Raw genomic sequence first — 24,324 nt, 5'->3', positions numbered from 1 at the left:
ACCCCATAGATATGCAGCCACGTGACCCCCAAAACTAGGAATGACAGTACCATCCTCAGGCCCACCTGGCATCGGCCCCCGAACCACCCACGACTCAGACGAGCTGGTAGAACCTTCACCTGGTTCACTACTACTACCATATCTCCCATGGTCACCCCTATACACAGCACGGTAATCCTGAGGGTCGTACTCTGAATCTCGACTAGCATGACTAGCTCGCTCATCGTCGTCCTCTTCGTCACATACAGGAACTCTACCCGACGAGTACATGGGGGCGCTCATGTCTGACTGATGCTCCCCGACCAAGTACGAGCAGACCCGTACTGCTGCTCACGGTGAAACGGTGCCTCCGAAGGTCCTGCACCACCTAACTCCCTCCTCACCATTCAAACGTCTCGATCTTGCATGTCGAGCGCCCGAACCCTCAATCTGCATTAAATAAGTAGAAAATATAATTTCATTAATACTTACACACACAACTATGATATCAACCTTGAATCGTTAATATTCCAATTCCAAAATAATAGCAACAATACATAACAGTTACAATAAATGAAAAAACAAATTACATAAACATAACAACATTACATAACAATAACAATAAATGAAAACAAAAAATAAATAAACATAACAACAAATAAAAAAAATAAACATCACAACAATGCATAACAATAACAATAAATGAAAAATAAAGTAAATAAACATAATAATAACAACAATACATAAAACAAAAAAAAAAAAAAAAAACTAAATATAAATAGCTTCATCAAACAAAAGAAAAAAAAAAAGAATAAACAAACACAAACAAATTAAAAAAAAAATAACCATCACCAAACAAAAGGAAAAAAAAAAACAAAACAAAATATAAATAGCTTCATCAAACAAAAGAAAAAAAAAAGAATAAACAAACACAAACAAATTACAAAAAAAAAACCATCACCAAACAAAAGAAAAAAAAACAAAAAACAAACAAAGACAAAATACAAAAAAAAACAGAAAAAAAAAAAAAAAAAAAAAAAAAAAAAAAAAAAAAAACAGCTTCACCCAAAAAAAGAAAAAAAAAATTCAACAAAAAAAACATAAAAAAAAAAAACAAAAAAATAAAACACCTTCAGCAAACAAAAGAAAAGGAAAAAAAAGGAAAAAAAAAACGGAAAACCCAGAACTTCCGCCTGAAATTTCCGGAAGTCTGGAGAACTTCCGGAAATTTCAGGCGGAAGCCCCACATCCACCTGAAATTTCCGGAAGTTCCCCAGACTTCCGGAAATTTCAGGCGGAAGTCTGGGTTTTTCAGAATTTTTTTTCCCTTTTAAATTACAGCAACAAAGAACGTATTACCAACCTGCTCGCCGCCGGAAATGCCGCCCCCACGACCACCGTACGTAAGCCTAATGCCTCTCCCGTCCGCCATACCCGGATTCTTGCTTTGATTGGTTTTCGTACGTTCTTCGTTTGATTTTCAAATCTTTGGTTTTTTTTGAAAATGAATTTCTGATTTTTTTTTTCCTCTGAATTTTTTTTTTTCTGAATTTTTTTTTTTAAAATTCTTGCCTTTTTTTAGAGAGAGAAAGTTTGAGAGAGAGAGTGTCGGGGTTGAGAAATGACTTGTGAGTTTCGTAACTCGGTTTTCCAAGAATTTATATATGAGGGGCAAATTAGGAAATTCAATAAAAAAATGCGAGTGTCACCTTGTAATTTGTGAACGACGTTTAACAACACCCTTAAACTTTCATCATTTTTCTTACTAAAAATTATAAAATCTCTAGGTACCACATATAGTTATGTTTGTATTTGACTAACGTATAACGTTCATGACAAGTTCTCAAATGTAGTTATGATGATGCTTCTGTTTCATCAGCATGGTATCAGCCACTTAACTATTCGATTAACTACAAAGTACAATTTTCCCAAACGAACACGGCATACACTACTTCAAATTTAACTCTCGGGTTTTGTAAAAGTAAGTACTCGTACTCAATTACCTAGTTTAAGCTAAGTAGTCATCCTATGAGATGGGAGAAGTTTTCACTTTAAATTCAAATTTAAGTAAAAAAAAAAAAATACGTCGTTTAGGTAGTACTTTATGCAATTGACATAAAATTAACGTTGTGATTTGGAAGTTAAAATTTGTCTCTTAAAGTACCTAGAATTAAGGTCGCATAGTTTACGTGTATTAAGTGTGAAATAATTTAAAAATTGTGAGCTGAGTTGACGTGTAAAAGATACATACTTAGCATTTTCGTAGAACAATCATGCAAATCAATTCATCAAGTCAAGGTTCAAAACATTGCTCTCCACTAAAGCAATAAATTCCAAAAGTCAAACGGCAACCATATTGACTTAATCAACGTTACACATAAAGCTCTAAAATAAAAGGACAAAATAGATAATTATAATAATTGATAAGAAAAAACATAAAATGATTGGTTATAAGAACAAAGAAGAGAAAAAAAGAAAAAAAAAACAGAGGAAAATCAAAATAATAGCAATAATTAAGCATGAAATCTTCAAATGTAAAACTAAGTTCAAATTTATGCAAATGTTATTGTTGCTTAAATCCTGTAAATAGTTTCCCAATCTCCTTTGATCATCAAAACTCAGCAAACATTGATTCCTCGACTTTTCACTATGACTTTGCAACTGCAACTACATCATCTCTTTACCCAAATACACACTTCAGTTGTAGAAATAACCATAATTAGTTCCTTAATCAAAGGGACTAAATATTAACCAATTTAGTCTGCAAATATTTAGGCTGTAATCTTGGTAGTAGTTGCCTAATTTACAGGATACTTCTGTGTATAAATATTTGTACTATCACAAGCAATAAACACACAAAAAATTACAAACCCTATTCCGCGTTATTTTTCTCTATATGGTATCAGAGCCGTAAGGTTCGATTTGGGAAACGAAACCTTGTTTTTCCTCATCATTTATCGGAGAACTTACCTGCGATGGACGAACAACCACCAAACAACCAGTTAATTTCCATGGAACAAATGGAACAAATGTTCCAATTATTCCAGAAAATGAACAAAACACAAAATAATCCAGAATCCGGCACATCACAAACAGTGCGTGTGGCCGAAAAATTAACCTTCACGAATTACACAAAATGGTGTAAACTGATGCAAATAGAAATTGGTGGTCGGGGAAGGATCAATCACATCACTGCCAACCCCGTACCATTGGACGATTCGGAGCACACACAATGGGCACAACGGGACTCATTAGTTCTCTCCTGGATCATCGAAAACATTGATGGAGATCTAGTGAACCAATTTCTAGATTATAAATATGCTCGAGATCTATGGAAGGGCATTGAAACCTTACTCAGTAGTGGGAGGGACGAATTACAGACCTTTGATCTGAACACAAAGGCTGCATCTTTGAAGCAGGGAAACGAAAAGTTAGAGGTGTATTTCAGTAAACTGAATACCCTCTGGAAAGAGATGGATAGGAGAATGCCAAATCCAATGCAGTGCCCAGAAGATATCACTCTCTTTAATTCGTTTATACAGAGGCAAAGATTATACCAATTTTTGGCCGGTGTAAACGACTCACTAGACAAAGAGAAGAGGGACTTACTGAATCACGACCCTCTTCCATCAATTGACGCAGCATACGCGTTCATTAGACGGGAAATTGCCCTTCGCGGGATAATGACCAGCGTTTCATCATCAGGACAAAATCCCTCAGAAATTGGAAGCAGGCTCGTTGCTAATTGTCGGTCGGAATCCTCATTCCGGCGAGAAGACAAAACCCACCTAAAATGTACCCATTGTGGAGGAACGAAACACACCAAGAAAGGGTGTTTCGAAATTATCGGGTATCCAGAATGGTGGGAGGAGTACACGAAGAAGAAGGCCGCCACCAAGGCCGGAGCCGGAAGCAAGGCCAGTGTCGCCGTGTACTCGAACCCAGAAAGCACCGGATCCGGCAACATTTCAGACAACATCTCAGGCAACACAGGAATTTTGGGCATGAGAGAAGAAGAAAATGTCACCGATAAAAATGGTGGTAAGGAAAGTAGGGAGCAGAGTATGGAAAGTGAGATTCAGAAAATAGAAAGTGAGGATGAAAGAAGGAAAGAGGATTACATATGTCGGCTAGGAGAAGTGAGGAAAGGGAAGAAAACTTAGCCCACAAAACTCACTCTCTCAATCTTCCTCTAACCGGTCCTATTTGTTTGGAAGCCCAAACCGAAAACTTACAGCCCAATGACTTAAGCCCGAAACCTCTTGGCTTTGTTTGTAATAAAATCACTCCATGGATTTTTGACTGCGGAGCCACTGACACTATGACGAGTGATCCATCAGATATTAAAGCCACCCAAACCTTTCACCGAAACCAAATCCAAACAGCAAATGGGAATATATTCCTGTTACCAAGACTGGGATTATTGATGTTACTTCAGATATACATTTAAATAATTGTCTTTTAATTCCCAGTCTTACTCATAAGCTTTTATCTGTGAGTCAGTTGACTAAAGAGCTTAATTGTACTGTCTTATTAACGGATTCTGGTTGTATTGTGCAGGATGCTCTAACAGGACGGATCATTGGGTGTGGTACTGAACGAGGGGGTTTGTACTATGTGGATGAGGAGGCTCAACAGGGTAACGCTTTGCTTGCTCATGGATCACTGGAAAGCCAACTTTGGATGTGGCATCGTCGGCTAGGTCACCCCTCTCTTGGTTACCTAAAACGTTTATTTCCCTCTTTTAAAAATATTGATGTAGCATTGAACTGTGAAGCATGTGTCTTAGCTAAGAGTCATAAACATACTTATCATCCTAGTTTAAGTCATGCCTCTGAACCTTTTGTTTTGATTCATTCCGATGTCTGGGGCCCAGCGCCTGAATTTGCATTCCATAACTATTCTTATTTTGTTTTATTTGTGGATGATTGTACTCGTATGAGTTGGGTTTATTTCTTAAAACATAAATCTGAAGTGTTTTATGTCTTTGTTAAATTTTATCATATGATATGCACTCAGTTTCATGCTCACCCACAAATTTTACGATCGGACAATGGGGGGGAATATATAACCTTAGACATGGAACAATTCATTATTGACCATGGTCTGATTCACCAAACCACATGCCCAGACACTCCCCAAAAAAATGAAATTGCCGAACGGAAAAATCGAACCCTTCTTGAAATAACCAGAGCTATCATGTTAGAATCCCATGTCCCGGTCTATTTTTGGCCAGAAGCCATTGCTACTTCCACCTATCTCACAAACCGACTTCCTAGTAAACCGCTTGACTACCAAACACCTCTTGACACCTTATCCTCTCATGTCACCATCCCATCAGTCCATTCTTTACCTCCACGAGTCTTTGGGTGCGTTGTCTATGTTCATTTACCAAAACGGGCTCGAAATAAGCTCGAACCTAGGGAAATTAAATGTGTCTTTATTGGGTATGGGGTTTATCAAAAAGGGTACCGTTGTTATGATCCAATTCAAAAAAGGGTCTACACCACCTTAGACTGTGAGTTCTTTGAACAAACTTACTATTACACCCAGCTAGGTCCTCAGGGGGAGAATTTGAGTGATGACCTTAGCTGGTTGACATATCCAAAAATGGTGGACCCAAATCCTACAACACAAGTAGGCAATACCACCGATGCTACCCCAGAAGCAGTAGTCCCACTTCCCCTTCAGTCTCCACCAGATCCGCCAAATGAGCATCCATCTGATGACATTCCATCATCAGAAGAGGTACCATTTGAAAGCTCTCCTGTTTCCTACAATATGCCTGAAATTAATCCTGTCTCCAATGAAAGTGAACAAAACAGGTATGAATTACCTCCTAGAAGTACGAGAGGAGTTCCACCAAGGAGATATGATCCTGAATATGAGGACCAACGGTCGAGATATCCAATCGAAAGAATCAGCACTGAAAATCTGTCCAACACAGCCATAGCTTTCAATGCCTCTTTATACTCCGCAGACATTCCAAAGAATGTGGAGGAAGCTGTCAAGAATGAAAAATGGAAGCAGGCTATGGAAGAAGAGAATCAGGCCCTACAGAAAAACAAGACTTGGGAGAAATGCATCTTACCAAAGGGGAAGAAGAAGGTGGGATGTAGATGGGTATTCTCCATCAAATACAGAGCAGATGGAACTATTAAGAGATACAAAGCACGACTGGTTGCTAAGGGATACACTCAGACATATGGAATAGACTACTCAGAAACTTTCTCTCCTGTAGCCAAAATTGACACGATACGAGTTCTGTTTTCTGTAGCTGCAAACAAGGAATGGCCTCTGTACCAGTTTGATGTGAAAAATGCCTTCCTTCATGGAAGAATTGACGAGGAGGTGTATATGGAGGTACCTCCTGGATATTCTCATGATTTTAGAGATAGGGAAGGATGCAGATTGAGGAAGGCTTTCTATGGACTAAAACAGTCTCCTAGGGCGTGGTTCGGAAGATTCACAAAAGCTATGAAGAAGTTTGGATATAGGCAAAGTAATTCCGATCATACTTTATTTCTAAAGAAAGAAAAAGAGAAAATTACCTGTTTAATCATCTATGTAGATGACATGATTATTACAGGAAATGATCAGAGGTATTGCAAAAGGGATAACTGAAATCTTATGGATCCGGAAACTTATGAGTGAAATTGGTTTTCCACAAAAAACAGCATGCAAACTCTTTTGTGATAACAAAGCAGCAATAAGTATCTCAGAAAATCCATTTCAACACGACAGAACGAAGCATGTTGAGATAGACAGACACTTCATAAAAGACAAATTGGAAGATAAGATAATTAAACTTCCATTTGTGAGATCAAGAGATCAGTTAGCTGATATCCTGACAAAAGCTGTCAACAGTGAAGCATTCGATGAGGCATTACGCAAGTTAGGCATTGGAGCACCTAATGCCCAACTTGAGGGGGAGTGTAGAAATAACCATAATTAGTTCCTTAATCAAAGGGACTAAATATTAAGCAATTTAGTCTGCAACTATTTAGGCTGTAATCTTGGTAGTAGTTGCCTAATTTACAGGATACTTCTGTGTATAAATATTTGTACTATCACAAGCAATAAACACACAAAAAATTACAAACCCTATTCCGCGTTATTTTTCTCTATATCAGTAACCCTGATTCAATCCCTACTTTACCGGAATCATTCCGGAGTTTCACTAGATCATTCCCTCGGTACTTAACCACCGTTGAAGCCGATGAAATCCGCGCCAACGAGTACCGCCATTTATTCCTTTCTTCCCATGTTTGCCTTGATTATAGTGGTCATGCCCTCTTCTCATCCTTACAACAACAACAACAACAAGGTGAGTTTGTTGCCTCTTCTTCCTCTTATACCGCGAAACTAACAAGTTTCGATATTTTGCATAAGGCGAATGGAGTGTTAATGTCATCAATGATTGAGAGTAAGATCAAGGAAAGAATTATGAGGTATTTGAATGTTACTGAGGATGATTACTCCTTGTTTTTTACTGCTAATCAAACATCCGCTTTTGGGGTTTTGGCTGAATCATACCCTTTTCAATCTAATAAGAATCTTATTACAGTATATGATCATGAAAATGAAGGTGTAGAAGCTATGATTAAGACCTCAAAAGGCAGGGGAGCTCGAGTTTCGCAAGCCGAGTTTAAGTGGCCTAAGTTGAAGATTCATTGTAACAAACTAGAAGAAATTGTGGTAGGCAATAATGTTAAGAAGAATAATAAAAACAAGAAAATGAACAAAGGTTTGTTTGTTTTTCCTGTTCAATCAAGAGTAAGTGGAGCAAGATACTCTTATCAATGGATAAGTTTAGCAAGGGAAAATGGGTGGCATGTATTACTTGATGCAAGTGCCCTTAATCCTAAGGAAATGGACACTTTAGGGTTGTCCTTATTTCAACCTGATTTTCTTATTTGCACATTTTATAAAGTCTTTGGTGAAGATCCCTCGGGGTTTGCCTGCCTACTCGTAAAGAAATCGATCTCTCCAACAATAAATGTTTCGAGTTTTACATCTTCCCCTGGAGTTGTGAGCCTAATACATACAAAAGATGAACAAGATCAGGGAAATAAGCAAGAGTGTGACGTTGAGTGTAAGGGACTAGACCAAGCAGACATGTTAGGCCTAGTCATAATTGGTAGTCGGGTAAGATGTTTGATTAATTGGTTAATTAATGCATTATCAGCTCTTTATCATCCACATTCCGAAAGAGGGGTACAACTTGTACAAGTTTACGGTCCTAGAGTGAATTTCGACAGAGGCTCTTCCTTGGCCTTTAACATGTTTGATTGGAAAGGCGAAAGGGTTGAGCCAATGTTAGTCCAAAAACTCGCGGATAGGAATGATATTTCACTTGGTTGCGGATTATTGAAGCATGTATGGTTCTCTGAGAGGTATGAAGTTGAGAAGGAAAGTGTTTTGATGAAGGGGACTAAAGAAAGCATTAGGAAAAAATTCAAAGGGAAGAAAAAGGAAAGTTATGAAAGTGGCATATCAGTTGTTACAGTTAATATTAGTTTCTTATCAAATTTTGAAGATGTGTATAGTTTATGGAAATGTGTTTCTAAGTTTTTGGATGCAGATTTTGTTGAGAAAGAGAGGTGGAGATATACAGCACTTAATCAGAAATCTATTGAAATTTAAATGAATTTAAGAAGTTGCTACTTTTTATGTAATTATGAGCTTTCAAAGTTATATCAACGAATATTGTTACTCATCATATAGATATTGGATATTTTTTTGAAGTTTTTATTTCTGTATGATCATGAAATTTTGGTTTTAATACGTTTATCTTTTGAAATGTGTGGATAAAATATTATTGACTTCATATGATTCTTGAAACAAAATCCCCTTGTAGACGGAGAAAGTATCATTCAATTGCATCAATTGTCAATTTCTCAGAATAATATCTTGGGTCAACTCTACTTGAATGAAAGTATAAATTGTATTTTGAAATTTAACTACATTATAGATATGAAGTATCAATGAGGTCTTGTATTAGTGAATAAGATTTAGGGTCTATAGATATTATATCGCAGGTTCGAATTTCTCACTCTATTTATAATTTGTATTGCCGTTAGCTTGTGATTTATTTAGAACTTAAAGTATACGGATTTTGGGCCTTTATAAATTGTAAGGCCATGAGCTGTTGGGCTCGGCCCTGCACATATTCATAAAAGTGACAAACACATAATGTTGAAGTGTAAGCTACAAGACCCACATAACTGTTAGAGATGTCTCTAGCCAACTACGACTTGGGAAACAAACACATGGGCTAAGCTCCTAGTTAGAACACATGAGTCGAACACATGGGCCGAATAACTGGTATGACAAAAGGCAATAACAAATTAAATATTCGATAAAAAAAATACTTCCTACATTTTCCTAATATGTTGTAACAATTACCATTTTTAGGAAGTTTTATAAATATAGCAACAACTTTCTATTTGCACATGTTTTCTTTCTTTTTATATTATTGTAATATTAGAGGAATTGACGAAGTATAACATATGAACTCAGTTTCACAATAGATGCAACGTTTTGACTTTGTTCACTATTTATCTAACTTTGACTATACTTTTAACATATGTATAAAAATTTTAAACATTTATATGTAATATATTATTTGATTGATCTCGATGTATATTTTCAAGAAGTCTTATTTAAAATTTTATTATTAATTGTTGTGTACAAAAATTAATGTTCAAAGTGTTGTATTGATCAAAAGACAAATAGTCAAAATGTTGCATTTATTCTAAAAGGGAGGTAGTGCTTATTTGTTCACCTTATTTTCACTTATTTCAGGTCTAATAATTTCGGAAAAGTTCAGTTGAATTTAGATCAGATAAGTTCAATTAAGTTAAAATAAGATAAGTTCATAAGTAAAGATTAATAGAACAAAATCGTAGACCGTAGTAGTATATGTATATATACCACGACCTAGTTAATTATACTCCTCCACATATCCTGATATCTCATAACCAAGCACAGCTTGGTATAGTGGTAAGGTTTGTATCTCACAACTTTAAGGTTGTGGGATCAAACCCCACTAGAGGCACTTTGGGGTACGGATTCTCTTACACTTCCCTCTAACTTCCAAAGTGTCTAGCCCGCTAACCCGAGTTGGAAGAACCTTTGAGAGGTTTCGGCCCGGTTACCAACCAAAAATAAAATAAAATAAAAAAATAAAAAGGTCCTGATATCTCATAAACCTGTCGTACAAATTCATTATGTGTCGTAAACTAATCTGGCGAACAATATGTGATCTTCTCCTCATTATAGACTCCTAATCAAAATGTTTTTAAATATTTGTCATCACAAAAACTTTTGTATACATTCGATGTACAGTAATGTTACTGTATATCGAGGTAATTTTTATTGAATTTAGGGTAACTTTTAGACTTTTTTGGATAACTTTTATCAATAAATCATAAATAACTTTTATTTATAACAGGGTAACTTATATATACGGGGTACTTTCACTCATTACAGGGTAACTTTATTTTTGATCATTTTAAGGATACTGTATAGTAGACGTATAATATTTTATTACATCCGATTTTTTTAAATGTTTGTCATCAAAATAATATTGCCCATATACACATACATTAAATTAATAACAAGCATTCCTTAAAAAAATAAAAAAAAAATAAATAATAATAACAAGCATAAGGGCAATTGGCAAAGAGTGAGGGATAAATCAAGTGGTTAGAGCTCCCCCTCTCAATTTCAGGCGATTTTGAGATCGATTCTCATCACCCGCCCTTGTGGCTCTATAATATTGTGAGTGTGTGAATAATCTATTATAGTAAAAGTTAGATGGGGACCATAAAAGAGAAAGAATGTGAGGGAGAGTAAATTTTTTTTATTATATAAGTGGGGGCCATGAAGGAGAGAGAAATGATAAAATAATTTAAGTGGGGTTTAAAGTAAGAGAGAAAAATGATAAAATATAGTATAAAGTTACCAAATAAGGAAGTGATACATTTAAAAAAAACACCCATAAAAGGAAATTGATGCATTTAAAAAAAATAAAAAAAAAATAACGGAGGGAGTATTAGATTTTATTCATGTGCAACTCCTAAACATGAAATATATGTTATTTTAGATTGTTGAAACCCATTGTAGACTTGTAGTCCACTTATGAGTGTCCCACATTGGAAAAAGAGGAGAATTAGTTCTACTTTATAAAGTAGAGAGTTATTTGCATCAAAAAATTAAGTAGAGAGTTACTCCTATTATTGCCAATTAGTTTTAGTATGAAATTTTTGTGGACCAAACTCTCATCCTTCCTGTTCGGGTTGCCCAGGCTCATTCTATATTCTCCCAATTAGTTCCACTTTATAAGGTAAAGGAGTTACTCCTATTATTGCCAATTGGTTTTTGGTATGGAATCTCCTTAGCCTTATTTGTAGACCAAACTCTCTTCTGTTCGCGTTGCCTAGACCCATTTCATATTCTCTCAAAAATTTAACATAAATATTGAATTTTTAATTCAATTATTATTATGGAAACTATATATCATTGCATTGCCAAAATCCATGCTGTATATTTGAAAGAGGTTGACCCCCCCGGAGAATAAACTCCAGAGAACTTTATTTAAATCATTTCGAGATATTTTTTGCAATTTTCAAAACATGGTTCAAACTATAAACTACACAATACATCTTCCATCAATATTATAAAATAAAATTTAAATTAAAAAACAATTCTTATTTTGACTTTTTTTAATGAGATAATTATCTTTTAAATAGAATGAACTTTTACGAACGACAGCATATATATATATATATAAATATAACAAAGCCACAACTTGTTGAAATGAATTAGGCGAAGGTACCATATAATAAAACTATATTTTTTCGTATAATTTTTGTATATCAAATTTTGAAAAGAAGAAAGCTGTTGCATGTAGTGCTCTCGAGGGGATCGTGGCATTTCATATCTCACTACTTATATCATAGAATAATGTTGCAACTAATGGGGTTATTTTATGTCATATGTGAACCCTCTCAACACGTGCACCACGAGGAATGAAGATCATGCAACTTTTTGCTTCTTAACCGGAGAAGTTTTTGCCTAATACCGGACTCACCGTGAATCTAATATATCTAACAATAATATTCTAATATATGACATTAATATTCTAATATCTGAAAATAATATTCTAATATATGATATTAATAATCTAATATCTGATATTAATAATCTAGCTAATAATCAAATGTCAGATACTTGTATTAGATTATTATATTCAAATTATTAATGTCAGATATTATAATATTAATGTCATATATTAAAATATTATTGTCAAATATTAGATTATTATTGTCAGATATATTAGACTCACCGCGAGTCCGACTCACCCACTTTTTTCGTCTTAACTTGCTTCCGGTTTATAAAATAACTTGAACGACGTACATATAAATAAAAATGAATATTTAAATTTGGAACGGGTATATATTAATGGTTAAAATTATATATTAACAAAGCATAACATCAATATGTTGTTAAATTCATACTTCATTCATCTTTCATGTATTCATAATTTTGACTTTTTTTTTATGAAATTAATTAATAATATGTGAAAATTAATGCCATTAATTTTATTGTAATTGCATTAATTTTAATGTTGACTCAAAATATCAACTTTTTCAATTTTTTAGATTATATACATTTAAATTAATAATTAATTGTCGAACTTATGGGTTAACGAGCAGATGGAGTATGAAGGGCCAAGGGGTTTTCTTAGTATTTTTTTTTCCTTAACTTTTCAAAAAAAAAAAAAAAAAAAAAAAGAGGCGCCCCCGTAGAAGTATTGATCTATTGACTATAAAGCCACGAGGCCCATGATTTTATTAGCAAATTAAGTGCAATAAATAAAACTAACACTAGAAACCACTCCAAGTCCGCCAGGAAGAAACCTTCCAAGCACAATTAAAAAATTTAATGCACAATCGTGATGTGGCCAATGCTTGTAGGATGATAGGCTTATTTTATGAGAAAATCCTTATGGATAATTAATCTTATCATTAATGACAATGAAAAAGTTTCTATTAGTACTTTAAAACCTTACATTACGTTGATAGTGTAATTGTAATACTAATATAGTACGGAGTAATAAAATAACTTAGTTTATTGGGATAATTACAAGTTGTCAATATAATTTACTAAGAATCCAATTCAAATTCCTATATTCAATTAGCTTGGAAGCAATAGGGAAATCCTTAGAGCCTTTAACGCATAAAATAAATTATGAAGGAAGCATGTATCAATTGATTACTTAAATAACAAAATTATTATCGATTGAAGAAATCTTTAGGGAATCATATGACGATTAAGTTAATTAGCTTATTTTAATAATAATGCACACCAAGTTTATGATGAATAATTGACTTGTGATTGGAGCAATCTGGTGATGAATGATCAAATATTTGTGGAATTTAGCAAACATGATCTCAGTCCCAATATCTTTAATATAATAATATTGTATAAATCATAAGGTGTGTCAAAATCATTTTATTTTGACAACATAAATAGTAAATTACTCGAACTTTCATAAACAGGGGTAGTATTAATAGATGGATCCTTGTGATAGTGATAATAAAATGCGCTTAAAAAAAAAAACTTTTCCACAAAAGAAAAAAATTATGTGAAGAATTACAAGAATGGACAAAAGAAAAGAAGGAACAACGAACTCTACTCAACAAGAGGGTGCAACTTGTAATACAAGAAAATATTGAGGGTGGATTTTTTTTTAAGATATATGGATTAAATCTGTTTATATTATTGGCATTCGTAAGTTTCTCTACACACATAAAAATAACAATAATTATAAAAAACAGATAGATATCAGATCTAATACTAAGGACGTATTTCAATACTTTTTGTATTGAGTCAAGTTGGTGACGATGATGTAAACTAAAGCTACCCATATATTTTCCGATGACAACATATCTTCAATGTTAGCTATATGCCTATATGATTGCATCACTAATTCAAATTCGCTACACAATACTCAAAATAACTGTACTAATGAGCTCCCTGATATTGAATTACGATAACGAAAAATCTACTTGTAATAATGATAGTAAAAAAAAATTAATCAATGATGGTATAGATTTTGTGTATGATTGTCTCATAAAGATTTAATAATGCTATTTCTTCGATATACTCTACATCAAAGTATATTGTGCGTGTCCAAAATAAATAAATTTAAAAAGTTAATAATGGTGAAAAGTCTTCCTCCAAGACATAAGCGCAGTCTGTTTATTATTCAAATCAATGTACGTCCATCTAAATACATGCATTTTTCTTTTTAAATTTCTATTACCACTAAATACTCTTCAATTTCAAAATACTCTTTTAAGGGTATGGGGGCTAAACCTAGCAATCTTGACCCGACCCGTGATCCAAAAGTTAACTCGAAATCATTGACCTGAATTCGAACCAAACCCGATCCGAAATAGAGTTGACCTGAACATGACCCAATGCCCGAAATAACCCGACCCAAAATTGACCCAAAATCCGAACTTGATCTGACCAGATTTAAACCCGAAGTGACCTGATTTCTGAAGTGAATAGGATGAAATGGTGAATTACTTATTTTAGGGCTTCTTTCTTTGGTACTCATGATTTTTTTTTATTTTCTTAACGATATTACTTTATTTTTCCAACTATTTTTTTAAAGTGAATTTATTTTGGTGACCCGACCTGAACTGACCCAACTCGAATTGACCCGACCCGAATTGACTCGATCCGAAATTGACCTGACACGAAATTGACCCAAAAATTGGTCCTAAAAATTAATCCGACCCGAACTTAACCCGAAGTGTTGACCCGAAATTCGAATTGACCTGATTTGAACGACCCGTTTGCCAGGTCTAGTGGGGACTAGTGAGAGCATTTAGGAGTCTCTATAGCATTTTCCCCTAATTTTAAAGTGTCTAACTCATAAATACTAAATAAATTAATAAATAAAAATAAAATAAAATAAATAAATTAATTAATTAATTAAAAAAAACACCCGAAAGTGTTGAGCTCTAGTTAGGAAGAAAAAAAAACACTCAATAGTCAATACTATTCATATGATAAACGATGATAATTTAATTATAACATTAAAGTAAGAAAATTTTGCTGGTTACAATGTAGTTGACAATTTTGACATTCTTGCAAAATTACATACTCCTCCCGTTTTTGAAAAATATATCCATTATTTACAGTAGTATAAGGATCTTTTAGAGCCCTTGTCAAAAGCCTCAATTCCCAAATTACAGTCATTTTTTTATAAATTCCCTAAATACTGACCACGTAAGCAAGTGGAAAAAAATCCGATTTTTTTTTTATTGAAAACCGCTCCTTCAAGTAGCGGTTTCTTCTATAATTTTTTTTATCGGAACGAGCCTTCTGCAACTCTCCAAAAGGTACGTCAGCAAGTTCATTCTCTATTTCGGCTTCAACCTAAATAGACTTAAATCATCCCAACACAAAAACCTCGGCTATTCCTCATACTCAAAACCCCAAATGTACATAGAGCCAGGTCAAATCACCACACTATCATCTTCTTCTTCACTCGAAGAATCCTCATTCTCTTCGTTCTCTAATTTGATTTTGTTCGAAGTTGGGAATGATTCTGTTTTCATGGTTTTGTTCTAAAATTAAAGGATTTAGCAACAAATTAGCAACCAAATTTGACTCAATTATCAAATTGAATTCTTTACCCTTAAGAATGAATAGAAACGAGATTTCTGGTTATAATACTTCAGTAGTTAAATTACTTATAACCAATAATTTAATAATATATTCACCATAGAAGAATCCTAAATTGAATAGATTAACGATTAACAGTAGATTGTGAAGTTGATATTCGATGATTAAAAATAAAAACTTACCACATAAGTTGCTTTAATGGAGAAGAGAAAGGTGCTTCAATGGTTAGATTAACAGTAGAAATCTGCATTCAAAATATAAAAGGTGTTTCAATGGTTGTTCACAAGTTTTTATTTATTTATTTTATAAATACCTAAAACTGCCACTTCTAAAAACCATAAAAAATATGAAAAAGAGGTTGAACCGATGACATAGACGGTAAAGTAGTAATTTATAAAAAAGTGACGGCATTTGTGGAATTAAATCTTTTGGTAGCATTATTTAGGAAAAGGGCTTGATTTTTTATGATACATAGTTAAAGATATTGATATTTAAAAAAATATATTGGAGACGGGAGAGCGTAAAAATAAACAAAACACACGGTACATCAATCAAAACTTCAAAAGAGAACAAAGGGTACATGTATTCTCATTATTGTTGTAAAAATAAACAAAACACACGGTACATCAATCAAAACTTCAAAAGAGAACAAAGGGTACATGTATTCTCATTATTGTTGTTATCACCTCTTATTAGCATCAATTAACCAAGCCATATGTAACATCAATTGCATGTGTTTCTTGACTTCCTTCTCCTCTTTTTCTTTAGTTCATTGTAGCAGACATATCTTGAAATTAGTTGAAGTCTATTCTAGCAGACATATGTTGAAATTAATTAATTGAAGGCTGCGTAAAATATTTCTTACCCATTAAAAAAAAAAAAATACATACAAAGTATATGTAGTATATAAATATTGAAAAAAAAAAAACCAAAAAAGTTACCGATCATGGACAATATATATGTTTTAAGCGTAGAATTTCTCTTAATTTAAATAAGTTTTCTACCACCATCAATAAGTTAATATTTTATACAAACTCTTTAATGGACATGGTCCACACTAATTTATTGTGGACCACTAATATTAGAGACACTATAGTTGTTTTATTAATTAAAAAAAAAAGTTACTATATTAAAATAAAGGTTATTGTGTTGAAATAAAAATTATTGTGATTTTATATAGGATATAAGAGGTTATTATATTTTCTTAATGAAATTTTTATATACTGGTCAATATAAATAATAAAAGTTATTATGTTAAAATAGGGTCACTATATTTAACATAACGTCGTACTTTAGGTTCAGACTAATATTAAATGTCACACAAGTTTTGATAAAGGTTACTATGTTAATAATAAGGTTGCTATTTTAAAATTAGGCCGGGTCACTATGTTCCATATAACGTCAGTTGCATGCGTATAAACCTCGGGTTCACAATAATATTATTGTGGACTAGGTCCACACAAGATTTTTTGAATATTTTAAGTATTCACTTGTATCAAATCTTGTTCATATTACGGATTTTATATATTAACTATTACTAAAATAGGTCATATTGACATTTTTCAAATAAAGAAGAAGGACTATGGAGTATCTAATTCGTGCAACACATGAGACTAACATAGTATATTCTTATTTTAAGCAAAAGATCGCATAAGGTACTCTTTATATTTTCCAAATTAAGGAATATAACTGAATATTATTTTACTCCAGTCATTTTTTTAAACAATTACTCCGTAATGTAATAATAATAATAATAATAATAATAATAATAATAATAATAATAATAATAATAATTATTATTATTATTATTATTATTATTATTATTATTATTGTAGCATGAAGTAATTTTGGTGAATCATTTCTTATTAATTAAATATCAATTGAACGCACAGACCTAACCCAAACGGAGGGGGTTTGACCAATATTCTGAAATATGAAACTCAAGTAATCAGAAATAAAAAAAAATAAAAAATCTAGGATACTTTGGGTCAAACTCGACTTGAAATCAAATTACTATTGAAATTACACAAGATTATGGAACTTTTTTGGAGCACAAGTTGTTAAGTTTAACATGGTTTTTAGACATCATTGGTATGGTTGTCTTTGACTCCATTTGTTATCGTCTAAAAGTATATTTTGTTTATTTAGTATTCCGTTTATTTTGTAAATTTATTTTGATATTTGAGAATTGGTGGTACTGGAACACAATACATTGCAAAATCCGCTAACTCTTTAGGTCAATCTAAAATCAAAAGTTTTTAGTTCTAAATAAACATTATTTGTCCAAAAGATGAAACGAGAACTTAAAAATAACCTGAATCCGCAGATCTTTAATCCCAACCGTCTATTACACACTAGTAACAAATTATAAAACAAGTCAAATTTGAATTACATAATAATATTTACTGCAAATCGTTTTAGTGTTGACTGTCGAGTTGGGACTAATTCCCTATAAAGGATATAATAAATCTTGAAAAATCTACCTGGAATTTCCTTGTTAGTAGTAGTAGGTGTCATGGACTATTAAGTGAATAACATACATGAAGACATGATGATACATTGATACATCTAGTCTATATAAGGCACAAAATTAAGGCACCCAAAATTCACTTCTCAAAAACAAAAAACCTCTCTTGCTAACTTCCCTGTTTTTGTTCCTTTGCCAATCTTTCCGGACCCTCCGATCTTCTCTCTCCTCTCTCTCAACTGTCGTTGTAATCGAGGAAGAGACTTGCAGAAAACTTGAGAGAAGAAATCTTTTTTTTTTTTCATCTGTAAAATATAATGGCTTCTTCAGTAAAGAATGTAGGAATTCTTGCCATGGAAATCTACTTCCCTCCTACTTGTGTTCAACAGGTAAATCCATCATATAATCCCTACTCTCACAGAAATTTCTATTAAAATTTCCCATATTAATAATTTTTTTTTTTTTGTGTAATGGGGTTAATGATTATTTATGATTGTACAATTAAATTAGTTTTTCTATGATTTTGGGATTTTCCCAGAAGCTATTTTAGTTCATCGTGAATGGAAATGTGCTGGAGAAATTTGATTGCGGGATTTTGCTTGATTACCGAAAATATAAACAAATAAAAACAAAAACAAAAAAAATAAATTGCATATTTGTTATTTTATTTCATTTTATTTTTTTGGGTGTTATGACAATTGTTTTTTCATGGTTTTTCTGAACCGTGAGAAATATGACAAATCAATTTGAATGAACAAATAATAATTAATCAGCTTTTTGATACTATTTAATATGATTTAATTAATCATTTTGTAATTTGGCCTAAAAAGCTTCAGAAAGTTAGATACTTTGGCCTAAGTTGGTAGGTTAATGAGATCATGATGGGGTCCTTAACTTGGATATTAAATACCCAATTGAGAATTTGCCCAATCTAACTAGTTTTAAGCTTTTGATTAAGATGTTTATGTTTTATTGTGAAGTCAACTCTTTGGAAATCAGAGAAACTCTTGCTGGATAGTTTCTAATTTTCCTTGAATGTTGGAAATTTAATCTTGAAGTGATTTTCTGGATTTAAAGTTAAGGATCATGACTTTAAGATGTTATAGATGTTGATTTTAATGTCATATGAGTAACTCATAAGTTACATTTGTTTTTGGGAGTTTCTTGTTTGTTATGTCATCATAGATTTTGGTTATTGATGTTGCATGTCAAACAGGAAGCATTGGAGGTTCATGATGGGGCTAGCAAAGGAAAGTACACCATCGGACTCGGACAAGATTGTATGGCATTCTGTACTGATGTGGAAGACATTATATCGATGAGGTTTGAAACCTATGTTCGAACTTACCTCTATAGTCTATGATCAATTGTTGCATCAATATATCAATATATCTAAAATTTACTCTGTATCAAGTATTTCACATGTTGGAGTTCAATTAATCAGCTAGTGAGTGTGTTTTTTGTATCAGTCATCCTTTTTTTTTTTTTTTTGACTGATTGTATTAGTCATCATTTGTCTTTGAATGATTTGAACCTCTAAGGAAGATGGTTGTATTAGACCATTTTCTATTCCACATTTTTTTTTTCTGACTTATAGTATGAGATTATGAACGTATTTCTTAAACATCTTATTTTCTCTGCGAAATCTTATTTTGCATATGAAATTGTACAAAAGAGAACCTTACTTGATTCTCTTGCTGTTAAAAATGTTTGCTTAGAAATTATGGTTAGTTTCTTAATATCCGAAAATTTGGAACTCTTGTGGAAAATTGAGAGATGATATGTCTACAGATATCATCTCTTGATACTTAGAAGGTGTGGATAGCTGAGTAAGTCTATTATGTTGTTTGGAAGGATTATTGAATTGTCTATTATAATTTTAAGTACTTGAAGGTGGAGCTTTTGTCAACCTTTGTTGTATCATAACTTTATAGTATGAGATGGGTACCTCTCTGATCATCTCTGTACTTGTAGTTTGACAGCTGTGAACAATCTCCTAGAGAAATATCATGTTGATCCCAAGCAAATTGGTCGGCTGGAAGTAGGCAGCGAGACTGTCTTGGACAAGAGCAAATCTATCAAGACATTCTTGATGCAAATTTTTGAGGTACTATTTGAAATAAGTGCATAGTCATCTCTGTTTCATATTTATTCTTATATCTGGTTTTTTTTGTGAGTATAGCTCTGCATTTCTGCTGCTTGTTTTGAGGAATAAGCTCTGCCTAGTTAGTAGCTGCTAAATATTTAGGATTGTTACAAAGCACTATCTTCACTCAGAAGCTACATGTAGTGTTAATTAGAATTTTTTATGGCTTCCTTTGGACAGTTAAAAATCTTATAATTATGTACAAAAATATACAAATAACTATACTTGTTTGGGGGCATGAGGTGGGCAGGAGAGGAGGGCTGCTGCTAAATTTCACAGTGCATGCACCTTCTTGAGCGCAATTTAAATTGTTGTAGGGCATTAATATGCATGTGCTATTTTCTCGAGCATCCGTTTACTATAATTGATCTTGGAAAAGGAAACAGTATCCCTCATGTCTGAACATAACTTTGTGTTCTTTTGTTAAAAAATGATTAGGAACATGGAAACACAGACATTGAAGGTGTTGACTCAACCAATGCATGCTATGGTGGAACTGCTGCATTATTTAATTGTGCTAACTGGGTGGAGAGCAGTTCGTGGGATGGACGCTATGGCCTTGTTGTATGCACAGACAGTGCGGTATGTTCAAATTCTCTCTCTTTTAAAATTACATATTTTAAAAACCTTATTATAGCAACTTCATGTGGAATACAAGCTAATTTGCACTTCATTTGGTATTAACTTTCAATCTTCAATCTTATTGATTTTGTGAATACATTCCTTTACCAGGTCTATGCCGAGGGAGCAGCTAGACCCACTGGAGGGGCAGCTACTGTTGCAATGCTTGTGGGCCCAGATGCCCCCATCGCTTTTGAAAGCAAGTTGAGGGGCAGCCATATGGCTCACGTTTATGATTTTTACAAGCCCAACCTAGCCAGTGAATATCCAGTAAGTCTCAGGCTCTTGACACAACTTAACTAAGATGGGATAGAAAATGGTGCCAATGTCTAGCATATGACGTTTGGAGAATAATATTACTCAAGTGTTTGCTAAATACCTCAAGCTTACATATATCTCATGTTTGTTAATTGATGCTCTCTGGAGATGTGCAATAGATTTTTCGTTTTCGTGGCTTTGTTGTGTCTCATTCATTCAGTGAAACTGATCTATTGATGTGTTCTGCCATAGGTTGTTGATGGGAAGTTGTCACAAACTTGTTATCTCATGGCGGTTGATGCTTGCTACAAACATTTCTGCAGCAAGTGAGTCATTAATAGAATCTTGAACTGCCCTTAAGAATACATTGTGTCCATCACTTTACCTTTAAGCTTGTGAAGCTAAACTATTCTTCCAACTGTAGGTATGAGAAGTTCGAAGGCAAAAAATTCTCTATTGATGACGCCGAATACGTTGTATTCCATTCTCCATACAACAAGGTATACCTCTGATGAAATTATGTTTGAAATAACTGATGTTCAAAACAAGCGTACTTGCAAATTTGACTTAAAATGATGCCCATCTCTTATTTTCACAGCTTGTGCAAAAGAGCTTTGCCCGATTGGTGTACAATGATTTCTTGAGAAATGCTAGGTATTATCCTCTTCTTACTATAATGTAGTGCATATTGTTATTGGGATTATGTCAAATTGTCTAACAAAGGGCTATTGACTTCCCACCATTGTACTCTTTTACCAATATTTGCATCATTGATTGGCAGCTCCATCAATGAAGACGCTGGGGAGAAGCTGTCCCCATTCTCCAATCTATCTATTGATGAAAGCTATCAAAGCAGGGATCTTGAAAAGGTGTGTTATCGCTGATACAACGAACTTAATTGAGAAGTATAAGAGTTCGTGGAATATTTATGTTTAGTGATTTTATCACTTTATAGGTTGCTCAGCAAGTCGCGAAGCCCTTATATGACAAGAAGGTTCAACCGACCACCTTGATACCAAAGCAAATTGGGAATACATACACAGCATCCCTATATTCAGCATTTGCTTCCCTTATTCACAATAAATACAGTGAATTGGTGAGCACTTTAGGCATATTTATATCATCTGGTCTTTTTACCTTGTTAACTTGGTTTAGTATTCATGCTTTTGGCTATAATCATATTTCAGGCAGGCAAGAGGGTCATAATGTTCTCTTATGGAAGTGGCTTGACAGCTACAATGTTCTCATTCCGGCTAAATGAAGGGCAGAAGCCCTTCAGCTTGTCCAACATTGCAGCAGTCATGAATGTTGCTGACAAATTGAAGTCGAGGCATGAGGTAATTCCTCTTTAGAATCCCTTTATTTGGTTTCGGGAAAGAGGGTTTTAGGTGGAGGAATATAAGTTAATTAATCATATAAATTTGATCTTGACTTTATATCTGACTTGTATTATACGTCTGCAGTTCCCACCTGAGAAATTTGTCGAAACCTTGAAGCTTATGGAGCACAGGTACGGAGCAAAGGAATTTGTGACGAGTAAGGATACCACCCTTTTGGCTCCAGGTACTTACTACTTAACCGAGGTAGACTCTATGTATCGAAGATTCTATGCCAAGAAACCAGCAAATGATTCTAACGTCGCACAAGAAAATGGTTCAGTTACCAATGGTCACTGATGCCTGAGGGTAGTTACCCGCCCGGAATTGATGCAACTCTGAAGAGCGAGAGTCTTTTTGGATGTTTGCAGCATTGGGTGGATACTATGCTGTTATAAAATCAGTTGAAATGGTTAGAAATATTGTTTGATCATGCAAAATGTTGCATCCTTTTCTTACATTTTAATATTATTCATTCTAGTAGTGTGAGCTTTTATTGTGTTTCTTTTTTCAAGCTAATTTATTTAGAGTTAATATTGTTTCAAACTAGAAAATGTATTGTATGTTTGGTAGACAGTTTAAGAAAATAAAATAGTTGAGAAGCTGTCATTATTTATTCATTGGATCTTTTGGGGTTTTTTTTTTCTTCTTATTTTCTTATAAAAATTATTTATTTAATTTAATTTTTTTTTATATGTATTAATTTATTTGTTTTAGTATAAAGGGACATTTTGACATACATGCCCACGGCACAGGACCAGATCATTAGATGCCTTAGCCTGAGGAGATTGGTACCACAAAATGATTGATTTATAAAGTTGTACAAAAGAGTGAGGTTAAATAACTACTCGTACTTTTAGATCTTTTGCTAGCTAAAGGGAGGTGAAATTACGAGAGTAGAATAAGGGTAGCTAGTAGCTACATAGTTTAATCAAAGTTACAGCTCTTGTAGCTTCACAATGGTAAATTACTATTTAAAAATTACACAATGGTAAATTACTAGCTTAAGGACTTATTTTATACCATTATGAATGTTCTTAACTCATAATTTCGTCGTCTTTAAGCTAGCTAACATGGAATACGAGTCCTCCTAGAAGACTACAATCCAAAAGGGTTTGAAGATAAATAATTGAGAATTGAGATTTTAGATTCATATAGATACCCACGTGAAAAGGCAATGGATTTTGGTCATGTGTCTGGCTAGTTGTCGAATATAATAATTGGGGGTCCATAATTTTCATGTTTAAAGTGGGGTTGGTTGGTCAAGTTATCAAATCTGGTAAGTGTGAATAATGTGTGACACTGACCCAATGAGTAGACTCCAATATTTCCAGACTTCAGTAAAGTTTATAGAATATAGAGTAGGTGCTAAGGTGAAATATATGTTTCCATGAAAGAAAACAACAGTATACGATACTCATTGTTTGTCTGGTTGCCTGACTGCATGAGTATTGTAAGTTTGGATAGTTGTTTAGCTGATTCAAACATGTAATTACAAAGTAAGTGAGTTCATGAAAGATAAGTTAGCAAACTTCACCTTCGTTAATTAAAATTCATGGAAAGTCTTAGATTAATGCTTCATATATGTCATTAAAACACGTGAAAAAGATTCCTATGAATCTTAATATCTTATGGCAGAGTAACTTCCCTTCGTTTCATATAAATTAATTAAGCACTAAATTAGCCGAGAGAAAAATGAGTAGCAAAAAAACTAGGGGTCCAAAAGCTAAATTTCACTAAAAATAAATACTACGCGCTACAAAATA

At 33.4% G+C, this 24,324-nt stretch overlaps 2 protein-coding genes across 2 annotated transcripts; both read left to right on the top strand.

Moving 5' to 3' along the window:
• Positions 1–6,594: 6,594 nt before the first annotated feature.
• Positions 6,595–8,758, top strand: LOC110719438 (molybdenum cofactor sulfurase-like). Its single transcript, XM_021898384.1, has 2 exons — positions 6,595–7,430; positions 7,547–8,758. Exon 2 carries the CDS (start codon positions 7,579–7,581, stop codon positions 8,623–8,625), a length of 1,047 nt encoding a protein of 348 aa, XP_021754076.1. The 5' UTR covers positions 6,595–7,430; positions 7,547–7,578; the 3' UTR covers positions 8,626–8,758.
• A 9,504-nt stretch (positions 8,759–18,262) lies between these two features.
• On the top strand, positions 18,263–23,178 carry LOC110719437 (hydroxymethylglutaryl-CoA synthase-like). Its single transcript, XM_021898383.1, has 12 exons — positions 18,263–18,546; positions 19,374–19,480; positions 20,132–20,264; positions 20,742–20,885; positions 21,036–21,194; positions 21,435–21,508; positions 21,607–21,682; positions 21,781–21,836; positions 21,964–22,051; positions 22,138–22,278; positions 22,370–22,519; positions 22,646–23,178. Exons 1-12 carry the CDS (start codon positions 18,475–18,477, stop codon positions 22,856–22,858), a joined length of 1,413 nt encoding a protein of 470 aa, XP_021754075.1. The 5' UTR covers positions 18,263–18,474; the 3' UTR covers positions 22,859–23,178.
• The last annotated feature ends 1,146 nt before the right edge of the window (positions 23,179–24,324 follow it).

Source organism: Chenopodium quinoa, unplaced genomic scaffold (assembly GCF_001683475.1).
Source record: "Chenopodium quinoa cultivar QQ74 unplaced genomic scaffold, ASM168347v1, whole genome shotgun sequence".
Taxonomy (NCBI): Eukaryota; Viridiplantae; Streptophyta; class Magnoliopsida; order Caryophyllales; family Amaranthaceae; genus Chenopodium; species Chenopodium quinoa.
Note: the sequence above shows the minus strand (reverse complement) of the source record. Positions and strands in the feature narration are given on the sequence as shown.

Excerpts from the sequence above, each read along its gene's own strand:
- LOC110719437 (XM_021898383.1), top strand. The coding sequence starts at position 18,475 with ATGGCTTCTTCAGTAAAGAATGTAGGAATTCTTGCCATGGAAATCTAC. Across the intron at positions 19,481-20,131 it reads GAAGACATTATATCGATGAG|TTTGACAGCTGTGAACAATC; the intron begins GTTTGAAACCTA and ends CTGTACTTGTAG. Across the intron at positions 22,520-22,645 it reads AATTGAAGTCGAGGCATGAG|TTCCCACCTGAGAAATTTGT; the intron begins GTAATTCCTCTT and ends ATACGTCTGCAG.
- LOC110719438 (XM_021898384.1), top strand. The coding sequence starts at position 7,579 with ATGATTAAGACCTCAAAAGGCAGGGGAGCTCGAGTTTCGCAAGCCGAG.